The sequence below is a fragment of the Benincasa hispida genome, chromosome 2 (genome assembly GCF_027475165.1).
Source record: "Benincasa hispida cultivar pf3 chromosome 2, pf3_genome.v1.1, whole genome shotgun sequence".
In the NCBI taxonomy this organism is placed as follows: domain Eukaryota; kingdom Viridiplantae; phylum Streptophyta; class Magnoliopsida; order Cucurbitales; family Cucurbitaceae; genus Benincasa; species Benincasa hispida.
This window is the reverse complement of record NC_143479.1, coordinates 6,965,540-6,989,016: the sequence shown is the minus strand read 5'-3', so window position 1 is coordinate 6,989,016 and position 23,477 is coordinate 6,965,540. Positions and strand designations below refer to the sequence as shown.

The following is a 23,477-nucleotide window of genomic DNA, read 5'->3' as shown; positions in this document are numbered from 1 at the left end:
GTGAACCGCATCCAATAGTGTTACTAGAATAAGGCATCCAACCTTATTTGTATACTATAGATCATTGTGACTATTTACTCAAACATGATCCATTTTTATATCTCTACATAAAGTTCAAGTACTCATATAATAGTCATGGAGCTTTTAGTTTATTGGATTTATTTCTAAAGCGAAATAAACAATTCATATATTCAATAACAACTTTATCGATTTACAGAATGAGTTTATTGTTTAGAAATCACGAGTTTTAGAACATAAAACCCAATAATTAAGAGATTTCTCAAAAAGAATTTTGAGATGAAGGATCTTGGTGATGTTTCTTTTGTATTAGGAATTGAAATACTACGAGATCGTTCTCAAGGTATTATGAGATAGTCACAAAAGAACTACATTGAAAAGATTTTGGGTAGATTTGCATGAAAGATTGTGCACCAGGAGATACCCCAGTCGCTAAAGGTGATAAATTTCATTTAGGTCAATGCCCCAAGACCATACTCAAGACTAAGGAGATGTAGAAGATTCCCTATGCATCGGTTGTTGAAAGTCTAATGTACGCTCAAGTATGTACGCATCTAGATCTTGCGTTTATAGTTGGAGTGTTAGGCAGATATTTAAGCAACCCAGTGATGGATCATTGGAAAACAGCCAAACGGGTTATGAGGTATTTACAAAGAACAAAAGATTATATGTTCACTTATCGAAGATCATAAGTATTAAAGATTATTGGGTATTCTGATTCCAATTATGTTGGATGTCAGGACACTTTGTGATCCACTTCAGGCTATAACTTCATATTGGCTGGAGGAGTTGTATCTTAGAAAAGTGTTAAACAAACACTTATGGCTTCTTCTACCATGGTTGCGGAGTTTATAGCATGTTATAAGGCGTCCAATCATGGAATATGGTTGCGAAATTTTGTCACTGGGCTTGCGGATAGTGGTTGGCATAGAAAGATCACTAAAATTATTTTGTGACAATAAATCGGCAGTGACATATTCCAATAACAACAGAAACGATACAAAGTCAAAGCATGGGACGTGAAATTTTTGGTTGTTAAAGAAAGAGTTCATAATGGTCAAATTTTGATAGAACACATAGAAACAAACTCTATGGTGGCAGATCCATTGACTAAAGGTTTACCACCTAAAGTTTTTCATGAGTATGTTGTTCATATGGGTGTTATTCACTTTTCTGATTCTATGGTTTAGTGGGAGTTTGTTATCAAGGATGTTCTTTGACTTTATTTTGTTTATTTTCTATATAGAATAAAATTGATGGTTTATGCCTGATTATCTGAACTTGTTTTTATCATGTATGTGGTTTAGCAACAGTGGTTTAGCATAAAGTTTTTAATAATGATCTCACTAAGGAATTTTGACCAATTGGAAATAGGCATAATCTAGATTACTTTGCATGTAGTTTCCATGCTATCCATCCATTCTTGATCTGTCATTGAATGTATTGGAATTGGTGATCAAGGAATGCTTAGTTACAAGGGTAGTGACGAAACTTGCCTTGATTTTGTGTTAATACAGGAGATTGACCAGATTGGACTAAAAGGGAATTCTATTATTGAAATAACTTGTTTATACGCGCTTAAGGTTTATGTGATTTAATTATATTAGGTACATAGATATACTCCAAATGGGAGACTGTTAGACGTACTTCAATAATAATAATACGTTTAATTAAAGTATGAGTTATGTATGTGGATTAATAATTTATCATATTGGATTATTTGATTAGATCGAGCCATATTATTTAATCTAATTAATTAAGGCCCTAGATTCCTAATTGAGTATGGACGTAATGGATAGAAGTTCATTCCTAGTTAATTAGGGTTTAATAGTAACATAATTGAACTAGTATATAAAGAGACGTTAAGGCTATGGTCCACGATATACCAAAACAATAAGCACTCAATTTTTCTTGAATCTCATCTAGAGAGAGATCCCACTAAGGACATTCAGAATTTTTGTTGAGAAAGACTATAGTATCTTAAAGTCATCGTCATCATGAAGCTATCATCAATCTCAATGGAATCCAATATGTTATTTATTCTTGACAATTTGGCATGAATGATCATAAGGTTTATCTATTCAATATAGATCTAAAGTAATTATGCTAACAAATAGTTCAATTAGGTTTTCATTAAACCCTAATTAACTAGGAATGAACTTCTATCTATTAAGTCCATACTCAATTAGGAATCTAAAACCTTAATTAAATAGATCAAACTTAAACTAATAAAATAACTCAATGTGATAAAATACTAAACTACATACATAATCCATACTTTAAGTTAAAATGAAACAAGTCTAATAAATTTTTTTATATGACTTTATAAACTAATAATAGTAATTTTTATTTAAAGAATATTGTCCGAAAAAAATCATTTAAAGAATAATAATGAGCCACCAACTAACGATAAAAAGTAATGGTAAGATTAATAGAAAGTACTGAACTAATTTGACGTTTGGAAGTATAATTAAAGCTAAAATAGCAAAAAATATATATATAAATATATATATATATTGTAAATAATATATGGGAAAAAATGGATATCCTGGCAGGGTAGAAATTTTTCCTAAATTAAAAAAAGAAAAAAATCCCAATAATTATTACAAACAATGGATCCAATACAAATCAGACAAATGCACATGATACTTACACAAAATCCTTTATTTTTAACTTTATTTTTTCCATTTTTTTCCATAACATTAAACATCGAATCATTCAAAGAAGGGCCTTCAATCCAGAGACAGTCGGTGCTGTTTGCTGAGATAACTCTCTTCTTCCTTTCTTAGCTGTTCCTCAACCATTACCCCAATGAATTGACCATCATTAGCCATTAGTCTATATCCAATACCATTACTGCTCTATTCTTCTCCCTCCATGGTTGTTTGTTTTTCAGTTTCTTCCCATTTTGGGCTCCATCTCTTCGATCTCCGATCTTGCTGACATTATTGAATTGAAGGTGGGAGGAAGAAAGGTGGAGAGAGCTGTTGGATAGAGGGAAATAACCCATTTCCCTCATCACCCATTAGCTCCAAATCCTTGTAAGAGGGTAGAGAAAGAAGAAGTGACTATTTACATCTTTTTTGTATACCAGTGTTGAAACTTTGTAGAGAGAAAAGGGAGAAGAAACATGGGACTAGACAATATCTCAGCTCAGAAGAGAACCGGCAGTGGAGGAAATAGTTTACCCACCACTGCTGCCACCGCCAACGGCAGGAGAAACCGTTCCTTCCCCGGAATTCCCCGTGGCCGTCAGATCCAGAAGACTTTCAATAATATCAAGATCACCATACTCTGTGGTTTCGTCACCATCCTTGTTCTTCGTGGCACCATCGGTATCGGCAACCTTGGTAGCTCTGAGGCTGACGCTGTAAACCAGAATATCATCGAAGAAACCAACCGGATCCTCGCTGAGATTCGATCTGACGGCGACCCCAACGACCCGGATGATCTTGCCGAGACCCAAATCAACCCTAATGTCACTTACACGCTAGGACCTAAGATTGCGAACTGGAATCAGGAACGAAAGGTTTGGCTCGATCAGAACCCGGAATTTCCTAATTTTGTTAATAAAAGAGCTAGGATCTTGCTTGTTACTGGTTCTCCCCCAAAACCCTGCGACAACCCAATTGGGGATCATTATTTGTTGAAAGCAATCAAGAATAAGATTGACTATTGCAGGCTTCACGGGATTGAAATCGTGTACAATTTGGCTCATTTAGATAAGGAACTTGCTGGGTATTGGGCCAAGTTGCCGTTGATCCGGCGATTGATGCTGTCCCATCCTGAAGTTGAGTGGATTTGGTGGATGGACAGCGATGCATTATTTACTGATATGGTGTTTGAGATTCCTCTGGAAAAATATGATAACTATAATTTGGTCGTTCACGGGTACCCTGATTTGATGTTCAACCAAAAGTCCTGGATTGCACTCAATACAGGAAGCTTTTTGTTTAGGAATTGTCAGTGGTCTTTGGATTTGCTGGATGCTTGGGCTCCAATGGGACCAAAGGGTCCTATTAGAGAAGAGGCTGGGAAGATCTTGACTGCAAACTTGAAGGGAAGGCCAGCATTTGAGGCTGATGATCAGTCAGCTTTGATATATTTATTGCTTTCTCAGAAAGATCAATGGATGGATAAGGTGTTTCTTGAAAATTCATACTATTTGCATGGTTACTGGGCTGGATTAGTCGATAGGTATGAGGAAATGATTGAGAAGTATCACCCTGGATTGGGCGATGAAAGGTGGCCATTCGTGACACATTTTGTCGGTTGCAAACCTTGTGGTAGCTACGGAGACTATCCTGTTGAAAGGTGTTTGAGTAGCATGGAGAGGGCTTTCAATTTTGCTGACAATCAAGTTCTCAAGCTGTATGGCTTTCGCCATAGGGGCCTTTTGAGCCCCAAGATTAAGCGGATCAGGAATGAGACAGCCACTCCATTGGAGTCAGTTGATCAAAATGATATTCGGCGGCATGTTCTGCATCGAAGCAATGCTCCTCCCACCAAGTGAGCAAATCACCTCCTTGTGTGATTTACCTGTAGGTGATGGTGTTATACATCAATTCGTGGCAGATAAAGGCTGGTAACAGTTCATACCCAAGTGCGTCTTTCTTCTCTTGTCGTTCTGATACTGCTTTTGAGGAGGATAGAGTATAATTCTTTCATTAACTTAAAAAGACAGTGTTTCAGTAATGAGTATAGGTACTTTATTTCCCTCTCTTCACTGTTCTTTTTTTTACGTTTGATCTTTTTTTGAGGAGTTGAAACGTTACTATTCTTGCTATGTATTTAGACTTGATCATATTGATATCAATATTATGCATTCAAATCTAGGTCAGAACTTTGATATTACTGAGAAAAGCTGGTCAGCATATTATAATTCCCAAGAAAGAATCGTATGGCTTTGATAGTTGAAGTTCTAATAGCTGATACTTTGTTTAACTATTACCTAGTAATGATGTAAGGATATGGATTTGTAGCTACTATTTAGAGTATGTTTAGAGTTATTTTGAAATGGTTAAAATCACTTATGAACGTACTAAGATTGCTTTTGATTGATTAAAGGCATGTTTCATAGTGATTTCGAACATGACTAAAGTGACTTTAACCCTTACAAAATCACTCTCAAACATGTTCTAAGGTCTTAGGTTCCTACGAGAATGATGTTGGATATGAAATTTTTGTTCTTCCCATTGATTTCTGATATTGGGGAACTGCAATCTTTGTATATGGTTTTGCAATGTTTGATCTAAATGATGGACCCTGGCACAAGTTTGGTTACTATGGTTGTAAATCTTAGCTAGTACATTGGTGTGAATTCTGGAAATCCAATTTGATGATTGGTTTTGGATGAGATGCGAGAAAATTTCCCCCCTGAATCCTAGTGCAGAACTTGGATATGATAACAGAAGATTCACTTTGCAATTAACCTTGGCTTTCATAGGATAAAACAGCATCTCTGGTGAATCCTTTCTAAGGAGGGTATGTTTCAAACCAACCGAAACCACTAGTGCTGGACCTTCTGCACTTTCTTGTGGGAAAAAACTGGATATCTGACGTGTTGTATATGTCAATTTTTCAAGGCTTGCAGTTCCTCAGCTAAAAGACCCGGGATTGCATTTGTCTGTGTTTTAGAGAACTGTGGAACAAGGTTATTGTGCGTTAAGGGTTTGTTGGTTTTTTGATGTTTTATATTCGTTTGGTCTTATTTCTCTTTACTACAGTCCATTCATGTAGTTCGACTTCTTTTCGTTGGTTTTTTTTATCCCGTGTATTCTTGCATCCTTTTGCAATGAAAGTCAAGTTTTCTCACTAAACAAAAATGGAAAAAACTTAGGATCAAAATCAACAATATTTTTGAGCCAGAACTTAGATCAAACACAAATTTCCTTTAGTTTCCAACTACCAAACACAATCTTTGTGTCACAAAATCATCTGCCAAAGTAAGCTCACCCACACTCAAAAGAATATCTGCAGAAGTCCTACATTATTTTTTAGCCTGCTTTACACAGTATCTATCAAGGTGATTGAAATAGAGTATCCATTACCTCAATGTGAACAAAATCCAAAGTTCAGATCATATCCATATATCTAGAAAAATACAGGGAACAAAATCCATAGCCTAAAAGTGGGAAGATGGAGCATAAAACTCTCCTGCATGGTGTGGCCCGTTCACTTATTTATTTTCCCTCGACAGTAGGATTAGGTGACAAGTGATCGAACTTTCAACTTTAGCTAAGGTGGTAGATGTATTATCTAGTGAAGTACGTGTGGGATTGGTACGTCTCAACCCCATTTGGAACACATTTTGATATAACATTGAAATACAAGCTTTTGAAATGTCAAACAAAGCCTAGGCTGCAACTGGAGAAAGGCCTGAGTATGAGATATTGATAGAGGAAAGCTGATATGATAGGGTAAGGGCGTAGGCATTTGGGGCGGCAAGTCATATCCCAATTGGCATTAGCAGCTTGTTTATTATAACATTTGGCTGAATGTGGATGAGAAAGATAGCATATAATGGAATCCCAAGGGGCAGGTTTCGGCGGCATCAGTGATGTGGCTTCCCTCCGGACCCCGCTGCTGCCCGCTCTGCCAACCGAAGGCATATTAGGCGGCAACTACGTTTCTTTGAAACAAAACAAACCTTTCTTCTTATTTCTTTACTACTTTTTATATTCTTGCTTTTTGTTTATCATTTTCGTCGTTATGTTTTATTCAAAAGATTTGGAAATTGATTGATGATAGTTGAATTATGCCAAGAAAGAAAATAATCTTATCTTTTATTATGTATTTTTAAATGCCTAATCTTAATCTTTGTGCACAACCAATACAAAAAGTCCCTACTAACATTTTGTTCATAATTTTGTGAAAATATATTCACCTACTGATTTTTATAAAACTTAACTTTTGGAGGATTAAATTTAAAATTCCTTGTAGGTACAAGGACTAAATCTAAGATTGTTAAATCTAAGATTGTGAAAAGTATAGAGACTAAAATTGAATAATTGAAATTACATGGACTAAAATGAAATATGACTCAAATGTACTAATAAAATATAGGGAATTTTTCACCTGTAGAAAAAATGTCAAACTATTTACATAAATAGCAAAAAAAAATACTAGTATACATTAATGGACTTCTATTAGCATCTATCAGTAAAAGACTTTTATCCGTTTCTATCATTGATAGACATTGATATACTTCTATCAGCTCCTATCAAAGAAGATTGAAAGTTTGTTATTTTGTATAAATAGTTTTCTTTATTTTTTTATTTTTGAATTTTTTTTTAAAATATACGTAATTGGTTGTTGAAACTTTTTTTTTTAGAAAGTTATTTTAATTATAGTTGAAGTGTTCTATCTAACCTCACGTGTGTCTTCTGCAAATAATTTCCAAGTTTCAATAAAAAAAAATATATGAAGAGGGAAGTAATTCAATATTTTCACTTAGTTTGATATTACAAGCACTATATCAGTTAAACTATACTCATGTTACATTTTATTTTAATTAAAAAATATTGTACATATCATTTATAACATCATTTACATAATTAATATTTACATATTCATGTAATTTACACGAATGATGTTTGCAAATGAATTTTATGTATGCATTTTAATTTTTACGCATAACTTGTCATATCAATTTTTATATTTTTAAGAGAAGTTTCTCATTGTGTTTTTTGGACATCAAAGTTAAAGTGACTAAAATAATTTTTTTAAAAGTCTAGAAATATAATTGAAATGTATTTCATTTCATCAATATATATTTTGTACGATTTAGCTTAGTTAAAATTCAGTTAAATTGTAAATTTAATCCCTATAATTTTGAGAAAGTTGGAATTTAGTTTTTATGATATAAAAGTAAAATTAATTTTATAAACTCCTTATAATTAGTTCAAGTAGTAGATACTATTTATAAGAATTTTATTCAACTATAAATAAATAAAACTCAACAGAAAAAAGGAAAGAAAAGAAAAAAGAAAAGGAAAAAAGGACTGTTGTCCTATTGGAGAGTTTTTTTTAAAAAAAAAAAAATTATTGGAGAAGGTGAGGAGTTTAAATAATTAAATGCAGTTTGGATGATGAATTTGAGCAAACACATGTTGGATCGGCTACTCAAAGTAGATCATATGACGATTGACTACAAAATCTTGTATCAATGTAGTGTTATGCCGGATACAAATGCCTAAGTCAAGATCTTATCAAAGTAGCATCGATTGTCGAATATGGATAGTGTTAACATATTTCATTACGACGTATTCTTCTATTTATAGGTTTTTCTTATTACAATAATGTCAGAAGTATATCGTATATCGACTATAATCATCTAAAAGATAAGTACATATATGGAGACTCTTAATTAGTCTAAGTGGTTACCGCATAAAGATTTTTGGACTTAATTAAGTTCAAATTAATTTTTATCTAGTTAGATTTACTTGACAACAAAATATAATCACTCATTCTCCTTTACATGTTAAATTATAAATTTAGTGTTTATATTCATAATTGTATTTGATCTATAATTTTTAATAAAAGCACAACTTGCCTGATTTTTCTTTTTAAACATAATTGTAATAATGATGTTTGAGTTTTTTTTAGAAAGGATGAATTAGATGATAATCAAAAGAGGCCCTAATGCCACTGAGCTTTGAGTTATGATTATGTTATATACATGTTGGCTAATTTATCATTATATATAGCAATTAACTTTTACTTTAGCATAGGCTCACGTGCTTACAAAAATAGACTTGTTTTTTTTTTTTTTGGACTTATTTGTAATTTCTCTCTCCAAATATATTTATGTTATCTTATTCATTTAGATACATATAGATTCAGTACATGTTTTTTTTTTTTTGAAATCGTGTACTCATTTACGATTTAGCAACTCCATATTTGTAAATAAAAAAAAAAAAGAAAAAAAAAACTGTCTTATTTTTGTCATTAGTTGTTAAAATAATATTATTTTTTAAAAAAAATCCTTTCCCATTATTGTTTCCTTTTGTCCTGCGAGATATTTTTTTAAAAATATTATTTAGCTAATAAACCACATAAATTATGTAGAATAAAATGGTAGAAAATTGGTTAGTTTAGTTGATATTAGTTTGTCAAATTGAAATTAATCCATGCTTGATTAAGGGACCTTCATTATAACTAAATTGATTTTGGTATATGTCTTCGATCAAAAAGTAAAATGTTTAAATCTTTCCACTCTCCATATTGTAACTATAAAAGGTTGTGTGAGGTGTTGAGTTGAGATAAGATATATGAAATTCATATGTCTGTGGAGTTTACATGTCGTTTGGGGTACATAGTTAGTTGGTTTGAGTTTATATGTCTATGTTTGGGGTTTGCATAATTTAGTTCATATGCTTGGGTTTATCGTACAATTTGTTGAACTCTAAATAATCTACTTTTATTGTTACTATTTTCATCTTGAAACTTTTTTAGTTAATAATTATATCTATCTTTGTTTGAATGAAGTACGGGTGGTAATTTTTTTTTCTCATTGAAAGCTTTTCTTTCTTTCTTTCTTTCCTTTTTTCTTTTTTCTTTTTTCTTTTTTCTTTTTTTAATGAATAACAATCGATTCACTATATTTCTTGTAGAAATATGGATAAATAAAACGATAAATCAAAGATAAATTAAAACTTATGATTCCTAATTTTTCTCAATGAGTTTCACCATTAACTTATTCTTTTTATTCTTCTTCCTATTGTTGCTCCATACTTTTGCTCTGTCATGTTTTTTTTTAATTTAATATCCCTTATCATCTTAGTAGTAAATGAAATGCCACCACATTTATTCAACAATTTTACTTTCAATTATTCCAAATTTGGAGAATCAATAAATAACAAATATCTATTTTTCACTAATTTTTGCTAGAAAATTTCCAAGAAAAAAGTATCCATTTTGTGTTTTTTTTTTTTTAAATATATCTTATATACTTCAACTACATACATACTTTTCCAAATATTCTTAACACTCATTTGATATGTGAATTCAATTAAATACAGTATATTTTACAAATTTCTACGTATAAATATTGCACTCAATGTTGACAAAACACTGTTATTTACATAATCAATAACCCTACAACATAATTTAGTGGTCACCAGTCTTATAACACTCAGAAGTGGTTGTCAAATTTTCGTTGGAATTTATAGTCAGAGATGGTTGTCAAAGCTTGAAGTTGGTCGCATGAAAGTGGTATGGGAGTTGGTTGCCTAAATTTGTCATTAGAAATAGTTGTCGAAGTCCAAAGTTGGTCGTCGAGGTTGCTCACTCGAAGGTGGTTATCAAAGTTGATCATCGAATGTGATTTTCATTAGAGTCTATAATTGAAGGTGGTTTTCAAACTTGGTCGTTGGAGTTTGTTGTCAGAGGTGGTTGTCGGAGCCTGAAATTGGTCATCGAAGTTGGTCACACGAAGATGGTCGTCAGAGTTGGGTTACCGGATGTGTCATTAAAGGTGGTTGCTAGAGCCTGAAATTGGTCGTTGGAGTTGGTCGCGTAAAGGTGGTAGACGAAATGGGTCGTCAGAGTTGTCATCAGAGGAGGTTGTTGGAGCCTAGAATTGGTCGTCGGAGTTTGTCATCAGAGGTGGTTGTCGGAGCTTGGAGTTGGTCACTGGAGTTGTCATCATAGGTGCTTGTCATCGCCTGGAGTTAGTTCCCGAAGTGTGACAAATAGTCGCCATAAGTGGCCGTAGGTGAAGCCGTTTAAAACATTGGAAGAAGATAGAGTTTGGGTGAGTTAGTAAAATATACCAACATTTAAAGTTGGTTGGCCAAACATTAAGTTGGTATATCATACCAACTCGACTCAACTCATGTTGATGAGTCGACCACCCCTAAATATAATATATAATAAGTAATTTAGATTTAATTACCTATTTGTTTATTTTATTACAAGGTTGCAATCCATTTTGGCCACGTTTACCACACTGAAAACATAATAGATCAATGGGAATAGAAAAAGTGGACCTTATTTGATTACTTTTGGTATTGTTTACTCGTGTTTTGCATCTGTATTGACAAATAGGCACCACATCCAAATTTGTAATGAAATAGCGCAGTCTGATTGATAAATAAAAAGTATTAAATCTGATTGTACCTAAGAATTATGTCCTATCTAGAGATGTCCAATTTTCCCATGGGGACGGGTTTCCTGATTAAGTGGGGGAGGGAGTGGGGAAAAAAAAATCTCCGTGAGCTAAACGGGGACGGGGATGGGGAATGCATTCCTCGTCCCTGTCCCAATGAGTTTTTACATATTTATTTAATATAGTTATCTAATGTTATGTTATTATTATTATTATATAAATATTACATTTAAATTTCAAATTTGATTATTTATTAGGAATGCATTTCAATATATTTGATTATTTATTATGAAAGATAATGAGTAATTTATCTTTAAATTCAAATTGTCACGTTAAACTAACAATAATAAACAATTTAGCGATAACGTTAATTATTTAATTAAATTTTGCTCACGTTAAATATTTAAATTAATTGGTTTTTTACAAAAAAACAAAATAATGGGAAAAAAATTCCCGCGAGGAACCCGATCCCCGTGGAGAATTTCATGGGGATGGGGATGAGGAATGGCATCTCCGGCCTCGATCCGTCCGTGGACATCTCTAGTCCTATCATTACCGTTATTACTATAGTTACTATTACGGTTACCATTATTGTTACCGTTATAGTTGAAAATTATCAATTTTGATATATTTACTATTACCATTATCGCTTGACTCGTAGAGGTAAAGGTAATATTAACAATAAATTTGACAAAATTTATAATTTTAAGTAAATGCGATAAAAATCAATCTAATTACGTTAGCGATTCAAATTTATTACAATTGATCTATCATCAAAATTTCATTACGATTACACAAATTTTTATTACGGTTTAGTAATCGTAGCCTTAATTCTATAATTGTGATCAAACCTTATCCATTAAATATCGAGAGTATTCTTTCAACTTTTATAGTTTTGAAAAAAGAAAAACAAAAAATGCAATAAAGTTTTGATCATTAACTTTGGTCATAATTTTCCTTTTTTTAATTTTTTTTTTTTTTGGTCATAAAGTTGACAGAAGCTTCTCCACATCTTAGATCTGTCAGTATACAAATGGCTAAAAAATTGGGCAATTTCATCCAACGGCCCTATTTAACGCTGTCTGAACCAATCTCTATACTCGCAGCTTTTAATTTCATTACACAAACTTAATTATGATTTGAGGAAAATAAAATAACAAAATACCTAAAAATATTTCAGCCCTTAAAAAATTCGTCTCTCTTCTCACAGAGAGGGAAAAAGAGAGAGAAAAACACGTAGTAGAATCTGGTCCTTGTGTGGACGAAGGATTCAGGGACGAACACGATGGTCATTGCAACTTGCTCTTAAACTCTCTCTATCTTTTGGCTTCAAATCTCTTCTCTGGCGTTGAATTTCGTCTCAGAGAAGAGTTGAAGCCTGTTTCTGCAATGGCTATGCCCGAGCCTTCGTCCAGTTTGCCCATGGATTCTCTCGGCGACATCGATGACTACATTTGGGTTAGTTGCTTTTTGGTTATTGCTCTTTCTTCTTCTTTCACTGTCTATGCTTTAGTATTGCTGATTAAATGTGTTTGAAGAGCGAGGCGCTGAGTCTTTGAGGTTTTTTTTTTTTTTTTTGCGCTACATGCATATTTTCTTGTTTGCTGCGAAATTGAGGTGGAAGCTGAACTATTTCTGTGTTGTCTTATTGTTTAATGCTCGGCGAGTGAGAAACAGGCGGCGGGAAATTTGAAGGATGTATCTGGACTGTTTTCTTGTTTGCTGGATCAATTGTCTTATTCTTTAAGCTGAAAACTTCAACTTCATTAAAGAAAGAAAAAAAAGACGATTATTTTTCATTTTTTTCTATCTCGGTTTAATTGAATGTCTAATCGTTTCGTTTAAAGTGTATGCTATCTGTGAAGAGTGTATTGGGGAAAAAGAAAAAAGTGAATTCAAGCTTGACTTGGAAAGAACTAGCAAACAAGTTCATTCCTAGTTGTTTTATTAGAACTCAAGGAGACAGTTGTATAACCTGTAGGTCATGTTCAACTTTCAACTAGTAGTTGATTTATATTTTTTATATTTTTAAGCAAATCATTCATCGTTTATTAACTGTTTGATTGACAATGAATTGAGGGAAAAGGGAAAGAGAGAAAAAAAAGTTCGGGTCATAAAGTTGTCTACCATAAACTTGTTTCAATGTGAAAGAAATTGTAGGATATATCATACATATGAAAGCTATCAATCGCTCAACATTGAGCTTGATAATTATTAGAAAGAATGAAATGGTGAAACATTAGATTTAACGGCTAATGTAGATTTTATGGCTAGCTTCCTTGACCCAACAAGTTCATGACGGCTGATGCCTGCAATTTTCGGTCAAAGAAGATAGGATTTAAGCCAGCTGCTGAATGAATGATCGAAAAGCTGAAAAATTATAACAATTATCTTCTTTTAAGTATTATACTGGAAATGAGAACTGAAGGCTAACAACAATTCTTTTCTGTTGATGATTTAATGCGTGTCTTGGAATGTGATTGGTGGCTGTCAATTTAATGCAGGCGAATGAAGGAGAGGGTTCATTTCCATGGGACATGTTCAGTCATGTTTTTGAATTCGTACAAAATGGGAATCGAGCATTTAAAGATAATCACTTTGAAGAGGTGAATTTCTTGGCTTCGTGCTTAGTCTTCATACTCTAAGAGAGTAATTTTTATCTTCAAAGCATGAATTAAACTATCAAGTTCCACATATGAGCACCATGCCATAAAGCAGGGCATTGTGTTGTCTATATTGCTTGATCAGTTTTTTATTCTCAGCATCTGAAAATAATATAGAAGTTTATTTTTGGTTTAGGCAATCAAATATTACTCGAGAGCTAATAACATCAAACCAGGAGATCCAGTTATTCTCAACAATAGAAGTGCTGCGTATATCAGGTTTTATTTATTTATTTATAGTGGTTAAGTTTATTGTAACGGATGTATTTTTATCATTCTTCAATATCATTCATTCATTATATCTTTGATACCAACAAGCAGGATTAGTCAATTCCTGAAAGACAGACCACCAGCTGCTTCCGAATATCGACCATTGAATGGGTTGGATCCTACAGTACACGCTGAGGTAATTCTATTGGTTAATTGCTTTTCATTCACTTTTATTTTGAACATTGCTTGCTTTGTTAACTTTTCAACAATGTTTCAGCTTGCACTAAAAGATGCTGAGAAGCTGATGGACCTATGCGGTAAATCAGTGAAACCATATATTCTGAAGGCTAATGCTCTCATTCTCGTAAGAATATCTAATCATTTGAAACCTCTAAAGAAAGATTTACGTAACTTCCAAACCAAAACAACCGAAGGAAAATTTTCAATTGACATATCAATATTTCTGTGAATAGGAGGCACAATATGTTTTTTCTAGAATATCATGGAAATATTAACTACATGTTGAGTATGTCACAACATGGTGAGGAATAAATAGAAAAAAATAATTATTAAAAGAGAATAAGGGGAAAATCTACTAAAACAAACATCTAAAAGGAATAAAGTACTTGGAAAGAAAATTAAAATGGGGAAAATTTCTACTACTATGAGGCCGACAAACTTGTCAACATTTTTGTTTGTAAATTGCATATATGCATTTATTCAGTCCCATCCATGAAGTTTGTTGCAAGTGGAACTCACCCACAGTCTCAGTTTTTTTTTCTTTTTTTTTTTTGCCTGAACAGTCTCAGAATAGTTGATATAGCTTTTTTCCAGCATCTCTCTCTATGCCCTACAATTTTTTATTTTTTTTTAATTCTTCATTCTCTAATTTGATCTCTTTGAATGTGTGTGTGTGTGCATGTTTAAGCATGATGTATATGTATATTTGCATGTATCTGTCTCCTCTCTCTATCTCCCTTCCACCCCATTTTCTTTATTCTGAATTTTCTCTCTCCTTGATTTATCATGTAATCTATCTCTCCTTGATTTATCATGTAATCTATCTTTCTAATATGGACATGAGTATGAAAAGTCTATGTTAGGTACCCGCTCCCCTGCAATCAAAAATACCCAACAACAAGCCAAAATATCCAAAACAAAGTACCACAGGTCGTTTATTGATCTCAAGAGCAGAAAGAAGTCTGATTACAAGACTGAGAAACAACAGCAAAAGGACCTAATCTGAAAAACAATAATGGAAATACTTGCAAGAGAAGAAAGATGCATCTAGCCAAATTCGAGAGGGTTGGGACTCTCCTCTAAAAGCCTCGCTTTGCTTTTTGCCCAAAAAGATACCCCTCCCCCTCAATCCCAACATTCCTTATATGGTAAAACAGTGGTCCCCTCCCCTAACTAATTCTCACGTCCCACTTCCTCTACAGGTAGAATGTTAGGGGAATTCCCTTTTTTGCGCTTCCTTTGGTATGTATGAATCACCGATGGTCTGACAGTCTACTAGTTTGTTGAAGTAACCGTTGAAGTCTCATCAATCAATTCAAATGATTTTTATAAAATTTCAAAATTTCGGAGCATATTCCCTCAAATTTTTTATTTAGATCTACGTAAATTAAAGACCTCTATATTTTCATCAACATTTGATTCTTTGAACAAAATTCACTAGATCTTTATAATAAAAGTAGAACAGATTAACTTCAACAATTATCTCTCTTTAGCCTCTCTCTCTTTCTCTCTCTCTCTCTATATATATATTTATTTATTATTATTTTTTTAATTTTTCAAAACTACGTTGAATGATTATAATTTCATTTTGATTATGCAGCTAGAAAAATATGACATGGCAAAGGATATTATTCTTTCTGGCCTTCAAATTGACCCTCTAAGGTAATATATTCTTGTTTTTATATAGAAATGTACATATAATTTCATTTTAATTATGATGCAAAAATGAAGAGCATCCAAATGTTGTAGCACATATAGAAATGTATGTCATTTGATTGGAAGTCCTTTTTTGTGAAATATTTTTCCCGTTTGTTTCTTGTAATATGTAGCAATCCTCTTCAGGCTTCTCTTCAGAGATTGGAGAGAATAGCTGCTAGTATGATGGGAAGGGGACGCCATGGGCTACCAGATCGCAGTGATGACTTTGATTGCACCCTTTGTCTTAAGCTTCTTTATGAACCCATCACAACTCCTTGTGGGCATTCTTTCTGCCGTTCTTGCTTATTTCAGTCGATGGATCGTGGTTGGTGGTTTTTGTTTCCTTTTCTTTATTGACATTTCAATTTCTATAGATGACATATGTTTTTCATTTTATTATTATTATTTATTTTTGGGGTGTAAGATCTTAGAATCATCTTTCTGATGATTGTATTAAAATATAGGTAATAAATGTCCGTTGTGCAGAACAGTTCTTTTTATCAGTTCAAGAACATGTGCAATCAGGTAAGCTGCTTATCTAACAGTAGTAATCAGAGCACGGTATTGCAGTCCAAGAAGCAGCCACGCCTGGTTTCTTTCTACCCATAAAATATGTGCTTTTGTTATGGAAAATGACTAAAACATGAATAGAAGTCCTTAGATAAACTTAGCTGTTGTTATTGACTGTTGGACATAAAGATTGCTAGGCTCGATGTGCACATGCAGGCTCCAGCCTTCTTATAGGTGCACATGTATGCTTCTTGTTTGTAGTGATACTATATGCAGATTAGTGTAGTGAAGATGAAAATATCTCATGTTTAAGTCTAAACATTATGGTATTAATTTGTTATCTGGTTCGGTTGATCTCTCTTTTTTGCATGACATTCAGTTGGTTTTTACCAGTGTTACACTGAGCAACATTATACAGAAGAATTTTCCAGAGGAATATGCTGAAAGGAAGTTAGAACATGATGGTTTGACAAACGCTGGTGTTGATTTAATGCCTCTTTTTGTCATGGATGTTGTTATCCCATGTCAGAAATTTCCACTTCACATATTTGAACCGCGCTACAGACTTATGGTGAGTTGGTCTATGATTTTTATTTTGATATCTTAAACAGAATTGCCTGCTTAAAATTTTCTCCACGAGCCTTTAGATATGTGCCAAGGTGCTTTTGTGAACTAGTCAGCTCTTTTGGTACCGCAGGTTCAAGCAAATAATTTGCATGGTGATTGCTAGAAGATATGTGTTTCTATCCAAGATAATGAACACCATAAAGTTCTTCTCTATGCATGTAGTTGTTATCCTTCAGGGTGCGGCTGTTGTCTCTACTTGTGTTTTTGTTTTTAGGATAGATAAATAAGCCTTTTGAACTTATTTCTCTTTTTATCCTGAAACATGCCGTATAAACTTATTTCTTGTGATGATCTTGATATCAATACTTCCATGAGACCTTCGTGCATCTACTGACTTTACAAACTTTATCTCTTCTTCTCTCTCATGAAAGTTTCGAACTCACTCTTTTTTCTCTGATGAATATTTCCTTTCCTCTAAAAGGGTCTCTCTGGCCATAAATTTCTCTTTTCTTTGTGAGTTTGTTTTTCTTTAAATTAGCAATCATGCAGGTTCCGTATTTCTATTTCTTATGTTTATCCTATTGAATTATTTAAGCCAATTCCGTTAACTAAATAACAGGTCAGAAGAGTAATGGAAGGCAATCATCGTATGGGAATGGTAAAAACTGTTATTTTATTTTATTTCTTCAAGATTTTCCTGATTATCTTCTTACCTTAAGGCATAATAAATTTCTTAAAGTATTGACTTTTACTTTTGTTGGCTTATATGTTCGTCATCTAGGTTATTGTGGATTCTACAACTGGTTCTATTGCTGATTTTGCATGTGAAGTGGAAATTACGGAGTAGGTGTCAGTCATATACTTTGGGTCCTCGTATCCCTTACTTGAAAGAGAGCATCACTTATTGATTTTGTTTTTCCTTATCAGGTGTGAGCCACTTGCGGACGGACGTTTTTATCTAGAGGTTAGGCATCTATTGTTATGTGATTTTATCTTTGTTTCCGTAACCTTGGTGGCTGAACCAATATGGTGTACTAGACACTCTCTTTTAACATTACTATCAGTTATTTCTATAAATTTATAGGGGATATCCATGACATATGTCTTTCAAATGCTAAATTAAATATTTATTTTTGATTTGTTGTGGCCGAAGATGTAACCATAAGAACTACCTTTCATACTTTCACCATGTGATTTAGCTATTTTTCTTGTACCTATGCAAAATTTATAATTTAATTGTAAGGAGCGGCTTTGTTATGGATGGTCGAGAGTCATGTGGCTTTGAGATTGAGTAGTGAAAATTTTATACGGTGTTGATAACAGTTTCTCATGCCTTAATTACAGCATTCTGATTCGCCCCACTTAGAAGTCAATAAGTCATACTACTGCGAATTGGCTGGATTATTATCCTACCATTTTCCATTAAGAAGAAATCCTACTATTTTTCTACTCAAATCTTGTAAACATAACCTGACGATGACATAATCATCATGTAATATCTATGTGCACAATTTTGATGAAGTAATTAGACTCCTTTCAGAAATTCACCCTGAAAGGAGTAAGGATGCCACAATTTCAAGTTATACTTTCTTCCTGCTGGTTGTCTCTATAGAAGCATACATGTTCAATGAATACAATTGGTCCGGTTGTGTTTTCTAATGCTTATGGTATATTTGCTTGCAAAAACTTGTGCAGATTGAAAGTCGTCGAAGATTTCGCATTATTCGATCTTGGGACCAAGATGGGTTAGTTTGCATCACTTTGATTTTTTTTGCTCATGCTTGAATATGGTTTTCTGATTTACCTCTTGTTTCTGTACCTCGAACCCCCCACCCCCCCAAGAAAAAAAAAAAAAAAGAGAGAAGAAAAAGGTCTCTCGTTGGAAAAATAAAATATGCTAGCTAGAAGCCAAAAAAGGCAAAGAAGTTATGGAAAATTTCCAGTTTTAGTAACATGTTTTTTTTTTTACTGCTTCATCCAGGTATCGAGTGGCAGAGATTGAATGGGTCAATGACATAATTCCCCCAGAAGGGACAACAGAGCGAGAAGAAGTAAATTACTGAAAGTTTGGCTTTTCCATTTGCTTTATGTGTTTCTTTTTGCATCAAATACTTTTTATTAACAAAGAAGCCAGATGTTGAGCTCACGGCTGTATGCCCAGGATCTTAATATTCCATAACGAGCAGGTTGCCATTTTTAACCCATAGTAATTTATCTGGCATGAATCTGGCATTTTGAAAAGCTAAATTATAGGGATATGATGTAAAGTGCAATTAATTGTCTTTCCATGATCAAACTAGGTATTTATTTACTAAACTCAGTATGTCTGGTACATAGGGTTTTATATTTATGTACGTCTTTGACTAAAATGATTTTTATGTGTTCTACCTGCTTTCCCCTTCTTTGTTGATTCCTCACTCGCAAAGTCTTATATCTGTATGCCTCTTTGCAGCTGCAGGAAATGACAAATAACGCAGCAGAGTATGCTCAATCATGGCTAAGGAGGGCAAAAGAAGCATCTAGACGAGGTATGTGAGATGATATTCGATTAGGATATAAAATAATCGATGACTTTAGTAATTGTGCTACAACATTTGGATGCTCTTCATTTTTGCATCTTGAACCTCAGAAAATTTCCAATTGATCTTTAATACCAATAATTGGACAACTGTCTATCAATTTGATTCTCATTTGGCCTAACATAACTTGTCGGAAATTTTTGAGTAACTTTCACATTGAATTGATCTATCCCACATCGGTTGGCATTCAAGTTGAAGGTCACATGTTCGAGACTCCCTAGGTGTACGAGTGGATATTTTTCTGGAGAAGAGAATGGTATGAGACGTAACTTGGACCTCGGATCATCGGATGGACCAATTGGGAGTCTTTTCTCCTACTTGTTCATGCAATCAGTTAAGGTTGTAACTTAGACATGGGCCCAAATAGAGTGGGCTTGAATAGAAAACCTTTATATTTGAGCTCTCTCGTATTAGCCGTTGCTTTTGAAAGAAATGGTTTATTTGGTTAACAATGTCAAGGTAAAGAAAAATTGAAGGAAAAGCTCTCATCCCTGTACTGTGTAAGACTCTTACATACTGTTCCTACCCAAAATCAAGAATTCTCACCATGTTATTAGGAGTGGTTCCTCGAGAGGCTTGCCTGCCTTGGAAATTTTGGCATCCCTTTAGGAAGTTAACTACCATTGCAGCTAAAAGTCAATGTTAGGACATGACTTTCAATGTGGATGACACATCATAGATACATGAAAGTTCGCCAAAAGTCGGGTACATTTACATGTGAAAGACAGATGAAAAGGAGATGTAATTGTTTCTTAGCACTAAGAATGCTAATTTCTAATTTTTATAAATAATAGAATATGAACATGATCTTAGCACTAATTTCTGTAATATGAACGCTAATTTCTTAGCACTAAGTCACACGATTTAGTTATTTAGTATGTTCTTTTTTCCATACATGTACCTGCCAACAGTACTTGTATTTTCTTTACTTTCAAAAAGATCAGTTTACTCCAAATTCATCTTATCTTCTGATGGTTCCCATCTTTCTCGCTGTCTCAACCAACATGATAATTATGATTTCGTCAGTGGTTAAAGCTTGTGAAGAACCCGGGTACCAGCTCCACTTTTACGAATTCAAAAATAGAAAACTTTTCTGCTTGTTTATCAGAGGATATTGCATTTTGCGCAAGTGATTCCACATACTTTTGTGATGCACTGTAAATTTTTTGTTTGATTCAGTGGTCTTTCCCTTGCCTTCTCACATACATGATAGCATGCCAAAATAAACGATTAGGACGAATCTGATCTCCTTTTTTTCCCTTCATGCACTCTTTTTCTTGCAATAAAATTTGGCCAGTAATGGGATTTTTGACAGATCCGATAAAACATGATCGACTTTTTAATGTGGAAGCAATGATGCCATCATCACGAGATCCTGAACGGTTTAGCTTCTGGGTAGCTTTTCCATCCACTCTCTCATCAAATTTATTCATGGACTTTCACATTCTTAAAGCTGATTGTAATCTCTTACTGATGCAGCTTGCTACCCTTTCAAATCGGAGGCCCCTGGAAAGATTGGAACTTCTACGACTGACAGATACAAGAGAGGTACCTAAACTCCATTTGCCGAAATAGAAACTGCAAGTTCTGACCTCGCCAGGTCAAAAAAATTTTAGGACTAGTTTGAAATGACTTTCAAAATGCTTAGAAATCTGTTGTTAAGTGCAAAAAAAATGCTTTTTAAACTCAAATGTCATTTCAAACAAATCCCTAACGGTACACTAGTGAGATAAGAGAACATTTTGATTGGCGTTGGAACAGCTGAATCTATCCTTTGAGTAGCAAATTCAACACCTTTCTTAACCCCCTAACTGTTCTCGACCTTCTTTCTTGGTGTTTTGTAGTTCGCCGAAACATCATTAATCTAAACTCTTGATTCTTTTGGTGACCTTCGCTCTATTTTAATGGCTATCATTTTGGTATTGACGTGCAGAGGATAAGGCGTGGACTTGTATATCTCAAAGCAGAAGAACAGAGCTGTCAGATGCAGTGAGTTGTAATATATGTTGGTCAAAGTTTCTGCAGATTATGATTGACCATTAAGAAGTTGACATCTCAAACTCAACATTCTTTGGTTCATATCAATACACATATTTATCATATCATAAAATTCTTCTCGAAGAAAATTGTTGTCACAATATGTATTAATGTACCACTATTTATTTGAAGCTTTTATGAGAATCTAATCGTTCCTCTATCTCCGAACACTAGATAAAGGGGGAGCTTGTTGTAATTCTAAGTCAATTCACAGGAACATTCAAAACAACAGAATATATATAGTATTTATCTTCTTTTAAATTTGTCAATGCCAGCTACTTTTTTTTCCTCTTGTAATTAATTAGGGTATTATAGAATGTGATAAAAACACTACTTCTATTTGAATATAATTTTTTTGCACTTTTTATATATATATATATATGTATGTATGTATATATATGTATGTATGTATATATATGTATATATATGTATGTATGTATTTATTTACTTATCGCAATATTTATATATAGCATCAGGGTTTTTCTCTAAAGGAGGTATTATATTGGCATACACATTCAAAAATTATAATAATGTTGTTGAATAAAGAGGACTTTTGAAGGAGTTGGTGTTATTTGTTAGTGTTGTGCATTATCATAACTTTACTTGTGCTATTGCTAATATATATATACCAATAAATATAAATTTGGTATCTTTGGTTTTAAAAAAAAGCAAGAGACTTGGGAGAGTTTTATCAAATTATATACATAATTTAATTATAAATTAGGGAATATCAAATTATAGGGATAATTTAATTATAAATTAGGGAATAATTTTTAAATATTTTCAAATTATAGGGACTAAATTGTAATTTAATCTATTTTATATAAAGAAAAAGTTGACTTAAAAGTTTTTTCAAATTACATTTAGAAAAAGACTATTGATTGGATAATGACCCTTAGAGTTAGTTGGTAGTTATTCCAATTTCCAACAGAAAAAAGAGAAATCCTGGGGCCCACCGCACTACTTGGTTTTTTCTTATTTTATCTTTTACTTCTTAGCATCTGTCTTTCCTCCCGTTTATCCATTTCTTTTTTTAATTATTTCTTTTGTATTAACTTTGTCGTTTTATAACTTTATTTCAAGTAGTATTTATCTTTGGTGAAGTAAAAGTTAAATCGATCAAAACTATATATATATATATATATATATATATATCGAATTTCGTCTATTTTTTAATCACAAATGATACATGATAAATCTTTTTTTAAAAAAGAATCTTTCTAATGAAAGAAGATGTAGGAAAATTATTACACCAATTATTGCTAAAAAAAATTTATATACACCAACTAAATAAATTTGTACAAAAAATTGTAATTATTACGAAGACAAATGTTAATTTATAAATGAAAAAGTACTATTGAGACCAAAATTAACACACAACTAATACTTAAATATAATAGTAATGATAGGAAGAAGGAGGCTAAACTATCATTTTCGGTCCTCATATCATGAGTTTATTCGATTTTAGTTCATATATTTTCAATTTTCCAATTTTAATTCTCGTACTTTCAATAAATCTTAAATTTGAATTCTCAAAATTAATTTTTCAAAATGGACATTATAATAATCCAAGAAAATCAAATGTGTGGATATATTTTTAAAATCTATAGTAAAAATGTTATAAATAATTTTTTAATCAACAACAAATTAGATTGGAGACTAAATTTAGGATTTATTCAAAATTACAAGGACTAAAATTGGATAATTACAAATAAAGGGACTAAAATTAAATAAAATTAAAACTTTAAGGGCCAATATAATATTTTAACTAATAATAATAATAATAAAAGATGATTAAAAATAAATAAATGAAAGGAAGGAAGAATAATATGGATGTGCATGAGA

At 32.8% G+C, this 23,477-nt stretch overlaps 1 protein-coding gene and 1 pseudogene across 4 annotated transcripts; both read left to right on the top strand.

Annotated features, from left to right (window-relative positions):
- Positions 1 to 2,577: 2,577 nt before the first annotated feature.
- Positions 2,578 to 4,881, top strand: LOC120071426 (putative xyloglucan 6-xylosyltransferase 5 pseudogene; annotated as a pseudogene). The gene has a single exon (XR_016527797.1). The product of XR_016527797.1 is annotated as a putative xyloglucan 6-xylosyltransferase 5 pseudogene (transcript).
- A 7,304-nt stretch (positions 4,882 to 12,185) lies between these two features.
- Positions 12,186 to 21,893, top strand: LOC120070862 (zinc finger (C3HC4-type RING finger) family protein). 3 transcript variants are annotated; one of them, XM_039022755.2, is made up of 18 exons: positions 12,186 to 12,586; positions 13,633 to 13,734; positions 13,928 to 14,010; positions 14,113 to 14,197; positions 14,279 to 14,365; positions 15,842 to 15,903; positions 16,071 to 16,264; positions 16,404 to 16,464; positions 16,843 to 17,020; positions 17,636 to 17,674; positions 17,798 to 17,859; positions 17,944 to 17,980; positions 18,712 to 18,761; positions 18,998 to 19,067; positions 19,469 to 19,544; positions 20,911 to 20,990; positions 21,075 to 21,143; positions 21,529 to 21,893. In XM_039022755.2, exons 1-18 carry the CDS (start codon positions 12,518 to 12,520, stop codon positions 21,586 to 21,588), a joined length of 1,464 nt encoding a protein of 487 aa, XP_038878683.1. In that variant the 5' UTR covers positions 12,186 to 12,517; the 3' UTR covers positions 21,589 to 21,893. The 3 variants fall into 3 exon arrangements, with proteins under 3 accessions (XP_038878683.1, XP_090166692.1, XP_090166693.1); XM_090310566.1 differs by having other exon boundaries at positions 12,231 to 12,586; positions 20,893 to 20,990; XM_090310567.1 differs by lacking the exons at positions 20,911 to 20,990; positions 21,075 to 21,143; positions 21,529 to 21,893 and adding an exon at positions 19,788 to 20,414 and having other exon boundaries at positions 12,234 to 12,586.
- Positions 21,894 to 23,477: the final 1,584 nt, after the last annotated feature.

Coding starts and splice junctions, on each gene's coding strand:
- LOC120070862 (XM_090310566.1), top strand. CDS start 12,518: ATGGCTATGCCCGAGCCTTCGTCCAGTTTGCCCATGGATTCTCTCGGC. Junction 14,011..14,112: donor AGAAGTGCTGCGTATATCAG/GTTTTATTTATT, acceptor ACCAACAAGCAG/GATTAGTCAATTCCTGAAAG. Junction 14,198..14,278: donor ATCCTACAGTACACGCTGAG/GTAATTCTATTG, acceptor ACAATGTTTCAG/CTTGCACTAAAAGATGCTGA.